At 35.6% G+C, this 11,580-nt stretch overlaps 1 protein-coding gene across 1 annotated transcript; it reads left to right on the top strand.

Moving 5' to 3' along the window:
* The first annotated feature begins 8,569 nt into the window (after positions 1-8,569).
* On the top strand, positions 8,570-10,614 carry LOC145106020 (large ribosomal subunit protein eL34-like). Its single transcript, XM_079043072.1, has 4 exons — positions 8,570-8,771; positions 8,953-9,032; positions 9,744-9,853; positions 10,364-10,614. Exons 1-4 carry the CDS (start codon positions 8,693-8,695, stop codon positions 10,383-10,385), a joined length of 291 nt encoding a protein of 96 aa, XP_078899198.1. The 5' UTR covers positions 8,570-8,692; the 3' UTR covers positions 10,386-10,614.
* The last annotated feature ends 966 nt before the right edge of the window (positions 10,615-11,580 follow it).

Consider the following 11,580-nt stretch of genomic DNA (forward strand, 5'->3'; position numbering starts at 1 on the left):
GATAGTTGATAATCTAGCTTATGAATAATAATGTTTGGTAAAAAGTAGCTTATAAGTTCTATTGCAAATGTAAAATAACATAAGTGGGCATTTAGATTTATAACTAAAAGAAAAAATAAGAAATATAATTAAGGGTATATTTGAAATATTTTTGAAAAAGCTACATAAGCTTATCAAATGCTATCTCAAAATAGGTTATCAAAAACTAACTTATAAGCTAGTTTATAAGCTAAAATAAGCTACTTTTGTGGCTTAACAAAACAGTAAATAACAATAAACTAGCTTATTTTTGTCAAACAGGGTCTTAATGGAATCGAATATGTATGATGCAATACTATCATACATCAATACATTTGTTATGGAAAAAAAGGTAATGGTCGATTCTAATGTCATGCGGTTTGTAGTCCAAATTTTATAGGAGATTCTATCTCGTAAAGAGCTTCAAATAGGGTGGCTTTTGGGTTGGGTTTGGGTTCGTGGATCACCGGTTGGGGGGACAAAATACATTAACCCAACCCAACCCATATTTGTATTCATGTTCACGGGTTAGAAACATCAACCTAACCTAAGCCACAGAACCTGTTTAATTATATAGATTCGCAAGTTCATGGGACAGTTCGGGTTACCGGGATAGTGAGTCGATTTTGGATCAATTTATTTAGTGATGAGCGGTAGTGGGTTGGTGGAGTGCAAGTGTACTGGTGGTTTGTGTTGATGGGTTGGTGGTGTGCGACATCGATGGGAAGTAGTATTGGTGGGAGAGCGGCGATGAGGTAGTAAGGTAAGGGTGAGGAGTCATCTGTGGTCTTTTTGAATAACAATGAGTCAAAGTCTCTAGGATTGAGTTTTTGATTGAGTAGGGCATGCCACACTCGTAAGTTACAATTTATATATATATATATATATATATATATATATATATATATATATATATATATATATATATATATATATATATATATATATTGGCGGGTTGACCCGTGAACTCAAATACATAACTCGAAATAGACCCACGAAATAAGTCGGTTGGTGGGCAAGAAATCTCAATCCAAACCCGTTTGTTTTCATGTACGGTTACATGTTGGATCGAGCATTTCCACCTGATACGTAATTTATATATATATACATATATATATATATATATATATATATATATATATATATATATATATATCCTATTTTATTCCAACTAATTTAACTAACTATTACGTCTAAGGCAGTTGACCTAATCGAAAATATGATAATATAAATAGTCGGGTATCGAACACATGGAACAGATTCAGTATAAAAGAATAATTACTAAAATTAATCTAAAATTGAAACAATAATTAAAAGGGGGTTTTATCTGATTTTGCAAGTTCAGATTAACTTAAGCACTCAACTAAAAAATGGATGTAATCAAAATATTAAAAACACTTTCGTTTAGTTTCGAATCCATATTTTTCCTATGGTTAGTTATTATTTATAGATTAATATAGTTTGTTACCAATTATTATGTAATTAGCAATTTTGGTCAAATCTACTAATATTTTCACCAATTCATGTACTACTATGTAATGGTCCTACACAGGCAAACACAAAATTATTTATTAATGATAATTGGGCGATGTAAGATTTATCTAAGACAATTAAGCAAACACAATTATGATCACAGTTATGTTCTCCAACACAACTAAAGTTGTTACTTTTATCACTTATCTAATATGTGGTCAATCCTAGCTCTACTAATTTAATAGTCACTAAATTACTAGGTAAACAAGTTCATGTTATTTAATTGTCACTAAGCTACACTTAACTTGAATTTAAGGAAAAAAAAAAATACAAACTTGAACATGCTAGGTAATGATAATCAAACACAAGCACCAAACTAACTTTATAAAATCCAATAAATACTAAACAAACTCATAGTTTCAAGGTTTCATCTAGCTAAACGAAAGTAAACAAATTAGCTACTCATGGCAGAAAATAAACATAATAAATCAATAAAATTCAACATGATTGAATTAATCCAAATCGAATGTGACGTGTGATCTTCATTTCTTCAATTCTCGAAACCAAATCCTCAGTTTGAATTCAGACACACCCGAAAGTGTGTCCGAATCCATCAAACCAAGGCTCTGATACCAACTTGTAACATCCCAAAAATCATAAGTAAAAATTTCATTTTTAAATCAACCAAAATCCATCAAATATCTCAAATCAACCATCAAAGTATGCCAATGTGAAAATAATTATCAGAGTATAAATCACAAAATCACAAAAACTGCAGAAACACAGGTGGATGCGCTGCGATCAGGTTGGGCCCTTTCCCCTTCGAACTGAAAGTATCTGAAACATAAACTTAAACCGTAAGCACAAAGCTTAGTGAGTTCCCCAAATACCACATACCATACATCAATCATATATTTCATACTAAAACGTATAACGAGTCTATTTCACCCCTGAGTACCTTCCGACTCTCTGAGTCCTTTCCAACTCGTTGAGTCCCTTCCGAATCCTTCAGTATCTTTCAAATGGTACGGGTCTGTTTCGCCCCTACAGCTAAGAATACAGTCATACTAGCAAGAGTCACAAAGACAACAAGCACATATATACATATCAGTAAGTGTCACAAAGATCGCTACTATCCTAGAACATGATCCAGTGGGCCGACATTGGTGCCTTCGACCGACAAGTATAGTGATGAAACTCACCTTAATATGAAGATAGACAAATCACACTCTCAGGCTACTGCTACCAAGACTCCTCACAATGAACATTATCCAAATTTACCCTAATAGATAATCAGGTTAATAACCCATAAAAAGGTCCAGATTATAATCTAACACACTAAGGGTAAAATACCATTTTACCCTTCTCCTATATGACCCATTTAACCATAGCCCAAACTCATAAAGACCAAAGGCCCAACAACGACCCAAACTCGTAAAGACCTAAAGCCCAAAATTGGCCCAAAAGGCCTTCTGGTGAGTACGTCATGCTTACCTCCATTACGCCCCGCATACAACTCTTAACATCAAGGAAAACAGGGATGAATCGTGTTACGTTGAGCATACGTCAATTTACGCCCATCGTACCTCCCTAACCACCAAAACCTAAATTAAGCACTTAATTTGTTAAGTCCAAACGTCCAAAACACAGATCTTGCTCTTGGGAAACGTCTTAAATGATACAGTCATCAACTTGATGCCTTTACATGGCTCAAAGGGGCCCAACACCCATTTTTAACATTCTAACTCCATAATATGAACATCAAGTCTTGCATGGTTGAGCTAAATCCATCAAGATGCCATTTTTATGAACAAGTGTAACGCCCGGTTCCCGGTACATATTTTAAATAGAAGTAATTGCATTTTTACACTGGGACTCAACGAGTTGGAGGCCCAACTCGTCGAGTAGACTGGACTTTGGACGCAGGTTTTAAGTAACCTACTCGACGAGTCGGGAGCCCGAATCGACGAGTAGGACTGCCTGGATGAAACCCTAATATTTAGGGTTTGCACCCTATTTAAACACATTATCTTGTCCCACTTCAGCTTCCATCGTCTCTCACAGTCCAGAAAAGCCCTAACTCGAAACCCTAAAGCATTTGGAGTGATCTTGAGCCATTTTTGTGTGTTTGTGGTTGTTTGAAGCTTGAAGAAAGAAGTGGAAGCTTGGTGGTTCCAGAAGAAACAAGTAGATCTAAAGGTTTGCTTCATTTCCATCTCATTCAAGGTAAAAAGCTTCAACCTTGACCATTTATCTCTTAGATCTCTAGTTAGGGCAAGTTTCTACCTTTTCTAGGTGTTAGTAGAGCCATTTTCGGGATTTGTGGTTTTAAGGGGGGTATGACTTCAGATCTGGAACCATTGGGAGTTCCCATGGCATAAAGGTGCCAACTTTACGGCCATGGGAGTCCCATGCATCATATAAACCTCATTTTGTAGTCTTTTGAGCAAAAAACCCCATGCATGAATGTCAAGATCGTAGATTTACGTGTAAAATGGACCCTAGGAGGTCAGATCTATGTGTTGGATGCATTAAGACCATCTGAAATCGACTGAATAGTTTTGGACATAGAGGGACTCGGCGAGTCAGGTTGCATTTTCCCTAAAACCCCTTCTGATAGCGAGTGTGTGTTGGTTTGGAAGAGGACTCAGCCAATTGGGTTCATTATGTACCTGAAGATCATCGTACTCGACGAGTTCAAGGTTGAACTCGGCGAGTCCAAGGCAATATTCCAAACATATGAAGATGAACTCGACGAGTTCAAGGATGAACTCGGCGAGTCAAGGACTAAACACCTTAACTCAGATGAAGATGAACTCGACGAGTTCAAGGATGAACTCGGCGAGTCAGTTGTAGAAGGTCCCTATTTTGTTTAAAGGAGAACTGCCCTTGTAAGGCTCGGCGAGTAGGATCGAGTCTTGACGTTTTCATGATCTAGGAACTCGACGAGTTGTGGGGCCAACTCGGCGAGTTGAGTCAGCTGGATGTTGACTTTGACCAAGGTGTTGACCTTGAATTTGAATTTGACCTGAGATGACCAGGAAATGGTAATTAAGGAATATTGTTATGTGTAGGATCTGAGAGGGGTTGATTCCGGCAGCAAGGACAGTTCATACACTTTACGAGGTGAGTTACCTTCCAGTAGAAGTGGGTCTAAGGCCACAATGCCGGCCCACTAGTAGGAACTTGTACTTAGATGATTGTCTGTGTGATAATTGTCTGGTATGCCACTATCTGTTATGTTCTATGTGCAAGTATGCTATGATTTTATGTGGTAGTGGTAGGGGTGAAATAGTCCCTGATATCCGGTTGAAAGATACCGAAGGGGAGGCCAACACCCGGATATGCTAGGCAGTTATCCGGTTGAAATAGACCGAAGGGGAGGCCAACACCCATATATGCTAGGCATCTATCCGGTTGAAATAGACTGAAGGGGAAGCCGGCACCCAGATATGCCTGCATAGATATGTTATTACATGGTATGCGGTATGATGGGGGAACTCACTGAGCTTCGTGCTTACAGTTTTCAGTTTTGTTTTAGGTACCTCTCCAGCGAAGGGGGAGGAGCCGACACGGTAGCAGCGCATCACACACATATGATTTCCATATTTTTAGATCCTTGGGATTGTACTCTAACATTATTACTATTTTATGTTATAGTTTTGAGACATGTGACTAAAGTTTTATGAAATGTTATGAATCGTTGATGTTTTCCAGTAAACTGTCCTATAAATTACTTAATTAAAAACAAAAATTTTGGTCTTGAAAATTAGGTTGTTAAAAACCCTAACTAGCATAGATCTAAACAAGGAATCACTAAGATTGAGACTTTATACCTTCTAGAAGATGATGAAGGTGAATAGATTCTGGATCCACAAGCTTCAAGCCAACAAATGCTTCTCCAAAGGGTTCTTCTTTCTTCAAGATGCACCAAAACACACTAAAACACACAAAATGCTCAATACTCTCTAAAAAGGGATTAGGGTTTCATGGGAACTGCTTTGGGACGAAGGAGGTTGATGATAGAAGAGGCCTTGAGGTTATAAAGTGCTTAAATAGGGTCCAAGCCCTAAACTTTAAGGTTTTCCTTTGACTTGAGTACGCCCAGCATATGATAGGCACGCCCATCATACCAGGGGGAAAACCCCATGTCCAAGATTCATCAAGGTACGCCCAATGTACCTTAATTACGCCCAACGTAGTTGGCCACCACGCAAAATAAATAAACACTTAGAATTTTAAGAAATTTACTTGGAAACCGGACGTTACAGCGACCGTGACACCAATGAAAATGACAATTAGGGCCAAACCTTTGACACATCCCCACCCGCGTGATAGTCTTCCCACTAAGTCTCTACAATATTTTTCTGCTTCTTTGTAGAGAACTTGTTGACCTTTATATATTTCGCCATCTACGAAGGCTTTCTCATTATATATACACAAGTTGTAACATCCAAAATCCAGGTATTTCTTTTTAAGCCTTGATGTATTTTATAGCTGCAAAACAGGACCCTCCGTACGCTGGGTGTACATATATGTACGCTTAGCGTACACAAGTGTATGCATCGGGTAGTTGAGGCTCGTACGCGAGGGGTACGAGGCCAAAGGCTAAAACCATAATTCTCAGACTTGAACCTTGTTTAAGCTCATTTATGAAATTGAACCCTCTTCCTTACCAGCCTCCTTTGCCTTTAAACATCCCTAAAACCCTAGTTGCCATTGAGAGTGATCCTTGATCTTGAAGGTGCTAAACGTGACCCTTTTTGGTGTGTTTTCAAGAAGAAGGAGGAAGTGAGCAAGTCTTGAACAAGGGAGAGCTTGTGGATCCTGCATCTAGATCATCTTGAGGAGTTTGTGGAGGTAAAAAACTCATGCCTTGCTAATTTTTTTCTAGTTTGAGTTAGGGTTTGGTATTGAGTCCATTTTTGGTCCATGTATCCTCTCTTGTGAGTTTGAGCAACTCCAGAGGTTAGAAATGTTAGATTTAAGCTCCTTGGACATGTTAAAAGCATAAATATGCTAACTTGATGGTTGTTATGGCACCATGCACGGGTTTAAGGTCTTAAAGGGAGTCTTAATGGGTAAAATTAGGTGTTGGGTTCCCATGTGGTATGCAAGGGAATAAAGTTGCCAACTTTATGCCCTAGGACCTCTTAAACGACTCAGATCTGGAATTGGACGTTGAGACTTCACCTATTAAGCACTTAATGGTTGTTGGTGCAAAAACAGCTTGTACGCTGGACGTACTAGTTTGTACGTTGTGCGTACTGCCAGAGAACCTAGTACGCTAAGCGTACTGAAGATGTACGATGGACGTACGCTTCTAGTGAGTTTTGGGATTCCGATGGGCTTTTGAGCCATTTGGGCCCTATTTAACCTTGGACCTGGATCTATTAGAGTATTGGGCCTTTGAACTTGTTATTGGACTATAGGTGGCATGGTTGGGCCTTTAGGGCCTTATGGCACATTATTGTTTTGGACCTTGGATGTTAGGCCCATTAAAGAATGAAAGACTTTTGGGCCTTATTGGAGGAGTTTTGACTTAGGATTTTGAGCCTATGTCTTGAGTTTGTGATTTAACTATAGTTAGGATAACTTGTGTATATTCAATGTGAGATTTTCAGACCAGTAGCCGAGCAGTATTTTTATCAGCAGTCTGAGGTGAGTCTTCTCACCATATCCATGGGTCGAAGGCACCAATCCCTGCCCATTACTTGTATTGTGGAATGCTAGTTCATCGTATGACATGAGAATTTATAATTGCTATATGTTTGCTTGTATGCAGACCATGGGGTTAGCCCATGGCACTTAGATGTCAGACCATGGGGGAGCCCGTGGCCTTCCAGGTAAAGACCATGGGGGTAACCCATGACACTTGGATGTTAGACCATGGGGGGAGCCCATGGCTTTCCAGGTAAAGACCATGGGGGTAGCCCATGACATTTGGATATCAGACCATGGGGGTAGCCCATGACATTCCAAGTAAAGACCATGGCGGTAGCCCATGGCAATTATATGTATGTTGCATGATATGCATTGATTGTATGTTTCTGGATATTTTGAGAACTCACTAAGATTTTGCTTACAGTTTATTTGAGTATTTCAGGTACTTCCGGTTCTAAGGGAAAGAGCCGGCTTGATGATTTTGATACTCTGATCTTTTGACATGGCATGATGTAATGGATTTTGGAAACAAATTTCTGATTGTAATTTCTATTTTAAAAATGAAAATTTTTATCTGGTTTTTGGGTTGTTACACAAGTTAAAAACATCATACATATATATCCAATCAGAATTCAAGGGTAAAATGGTCATTATGTTGACACAAGTTAAACAGATCAAATAGACACCGACATATATATATATATATATATATATATATATATATATATATATATATATATATATATATATATATATATTACAAATCAAACTTGCATAATTTTCATTAAAAAAACTTAGTTATCATCGTACAACGAGTGGGGTGACAAATGGGCAACAAGCTGCATCACTAAGCCTTTTTGTATGGGTAAAGCTAATTCTTTTGAAGACTACATATATAAATCTAGGGGATATAACATTGCTATGCATGATTCGTTGTACTATAATATTAATATGTACAAAATCAATATTCAAGGTAAAATACTAAAATCATTATATCGACCATTTTACATAAAGGGTAAAATGGTCATTATGTAGACACAATTTAAACAGACCAAACAAACACCAACATACCCTAACAATAACATTTTTTATTTATACAATCAAAATAAAAGGTAAAATACTATAAACATTATATTGGCCAATTTACATAAAGGGTGAAATGTTCATTGTGTAAACATGAGTTATAGCCCAAATAATCACCAACATATTCTAACTAATTATCATGTGGATGTAGGATTGATTGTGGACCAATCAAAATTTAAAATAAAAATAAATAATTAAGTAAATAAATAAGGGTAATTAGGTAATTTGATAAATAATTTGATAAATAACTTCCCCAAATACTTCCCTATAATTATGCTAGTTATTTTTAACCTAATTTATCTCTTTTTATATAACAACGGCGTCACTTTGAAAACCCCCCATGGGGATTCTGTATCTTATCGTTCGCGCACATCACTTCTTCCTTCCCACACATCGCTTCTCCTCCAGCCTCCCCTCGAAAAACAGAGAAGAGTAGAGCACCGCCGACCGAAAAATGGTTCAACGACTCACATACCGTAAACGGCACAACTATGCTACCAAGTCGAATCAACATCGGGTTGTTAAAACCCCTGGTAATTTTCGTTATTCATCACAATCTATTACCATTTTTTATTTCATCAATCGGGGTTTATGACTTGCGATGTTTGTAAATTGTTTGATTTGGTTGGGAATTTCTTCAAGCGATGTTACATTTGCGCGTTGTTTGTTCGTATGCGATTGAAATTTTATATGATTGTTTCGTTTTTTTGATAGGTGGTAAGCTAGTATATCAGACTACCAAGAAGAGGGCTAGTGGACCTAAGTGCCCTGTTACTGGGAAGAGAATCCAAGGGGTAAGCAAGTTTTTTCTTGTTTAATGTGGCCTATTAGTAGTTCTATCAGTTTTTTAGGTTAAACTTTTGGTAGCACTTGTTCCAAATTATATCAAGGGTCATAAGATTTTCATATAATCATACTATTATGTTTCTAGCTCGTAACATTCTGGTTATATTCTATCACTGTAATTTATCCGATATGAATACTTCTTCCAAGTTAAAGATAAATCAGGGGACTTAGCCATTTGATACATGTAGCTGTACTTAAATACATTGATCTTAGTTGTAGAATGTAGTCCTTAGATTATGAACATCTTGTGGTATAAACATGAGTGGAATGTGATTTCTTTGCCCAACTTCAGAATTTCATTTCCATGATGGGATAAATAGATATGAGAAGATGAAGAAAGGATAATATAATGGATTCTTAAATTAATAATATTGACAGAGGGAAGATTTTCTTTTCCTAGTTGACTTATTAGTCATATCAAAGTAGATTCTAGACATAAATCTTTGCAAATTATGACTCAATAAGAACAATAAATGATGGCTTACTCTTAGAGTGTGTTAGAAATTGAAGCTTAGTTGTTGGATATTTTCATTAAAAACTGATCATTCAACTAGATAAAAGGTTCACCCATGAGATCAACTCTAAAAAAAACAATTTTTTTTAAAGTTTTGATACAAATAATCTGTTTCAGTGATTAAAGATGTGTGATTTTTATGCAGATTTCTCACTTGAGACCTGCTGAGTACAAGAGATCAAGATTATCCAGGAACAGAAGAACTGTTAATCGTGCTTATGGTGGTGTGCTTTCTGCAGGTGCTGTAAGAGAAAGGTATGTATTTTAGTTTTTTATAAAAAAAGTAACTATTCAATGTTAAATGTTGGATTGTTGTTTGTGAAAAGTCTTTGTTTGGAAATTGGAAGAACCTTACAAATTATAAGTATATTCTTGATTGTTGTCAATTCTGCATAACTAAATTAGAAAACTGAGACAATTCTGCATAACTAAATTACAACTCATTGGTTTTGTATTTTATTACTTAGCATATATGCAACCCGTGTGGGCCGTGTGGTCTAGAATTATCCTCACATATTATGATCATATTTTATTACCTTAAATATTCTATTAGAATTACAACCCACATTGCTAATTGAAAATGTTGTATGCATTCGGCCAAAATTTAAAATATCATATATATTCTGTTTGAATTAGATGGTAATTGCACTTTAGATTAAATGATTCGATTAGAATTTGTTTTTTTTCTTTTTTTTTTGTTTATTTTTGTAATAGATGTTTCTCTCGAAATGCCACTTATTCTGACAGAATATGATTTCATGACAGTTATTCTCATAAAATGTTTTGATCAAGGACACAAATGAATGTCTTGAAGAATGGTTTGAAGACCTGATAGAAATGATTTGAAGAATGAATCAAGGATTCATCACACTTACAGTTTAAGAATGTTGTTTTTTTTTAAGAATTACACTTGTTATTCTTTCAGAATATTATTGTTCAAAAATGTTTTTTTTTGTAACACGATCATACAATGTAATTATTTGATATATTATTAGTTCAAGAATCGATTTTGTGTATTCTTTAATAATGTAATTATTCATGTTTTCTTGTTATTTATGTCTTCTTACAGAATGTCATTCTGCCAGAATAAATTCCGGTATAATTAAAAATTATCTTAGAATTAAAATTGAATTAATTAAAAAAATCAGAATTTTTAAATCAAGAGAATTAATTATCCCAAAAAATTTAGAATTTTCCTTTTTTAAATTTATCTCAATTGACTAAAATACCCTTATAGTGAAATTAGATGATATTTTTCAATTATTTTTAATTAAATAATATTTATTAATCACTTTTTTAAAATAACTAAAATGATTGGTCCACAATCAATCTTACATCCACACAATAATTAGTTAGAATACAATAATATTAATATTTATCCAATTAAAATTCGAGGGTGAACTAGTCATTTTGACCATTTTATGTAAGGGTGAACAAGTCAAACAGAGACCATATAGGCACTAAAACAAGCAAACTTCATATCAAACAGGTGGTGCGAATTCTCATATGCTAATATTTCATACCATAAAACCAGGAGGATTACCTTGATTCCTTTGTTGTAACCTTGGGTTTAGAACAATCGATAGGCTAAATGAAAACAGGTAGATGCATAAGCAATCCTTGGATTTGGAAGAGTCAATTAATCACACGTTTGTCTTCACCAACAGATAAATAGACTTTTAAACAACAAATGGAGTTATGAACCTTAATTTAGGATCATGAATTCGATTTTTGGATTGTTTTGACCTGAGTACCTGTGGATGAAAAGGTGGATTTTGAGAAACGATTTTGAGAGTGTCGTTGTTGTCTGCTTCGTTCTTCACGGGTTTTGCATCTTTATAAGACATTTTTTGATAAAAATATTTCTTTATTTTAAAAATTGATTCGGTTTCCAAAAGCAAGAAAGCGAAATTGGGGTAGATAAAATTTAACTGAGGGGTACTATGAATAGATAGAAACAGTAGAACCGATAAGAAGCATAT

Source organism: Lactuca virosa, chromosome 1, assembly GCF_052849685.1.
Source record: "Lactuca virosa cultivar CGN04683 chromosome 1, Lactuca_virosa_CGN04683_v6, whole genome shotgun sequence".
In the NCBI taxonomy this organism is placed as follows: domain Eukaryota; kingdom Viridiplantae; phylum Streptophyta; class Magnoliopsida; order Asterales; family Asteraceae; genus Lactuca; species Lactuca virosa.

Bases quoted from the DNA above. Each gene is read 5' to 3' on its own strand.
- LOC145106020 (XM_079043072.1), top strand. From the start codon at position 8,693: ATGGTTCAACGACTCACATACCGTAAACGGCACAACTATGCTACCAAG. The intron at 8,772-8,952 runs GTAATTTTCGTT...TTTTTTTGATAG, and splicing joins TCGGGTTGTTAAAACCCCTG to GTGGTAAGCTAGTATATCAG. The intron at 9,854-10,363 runs GTATGTATTTTA...ATTTCATGACAG, and splicing joins GCAGGTGCTGTAAGAGAAAG to TTATTCTCATAAAATGTTTT.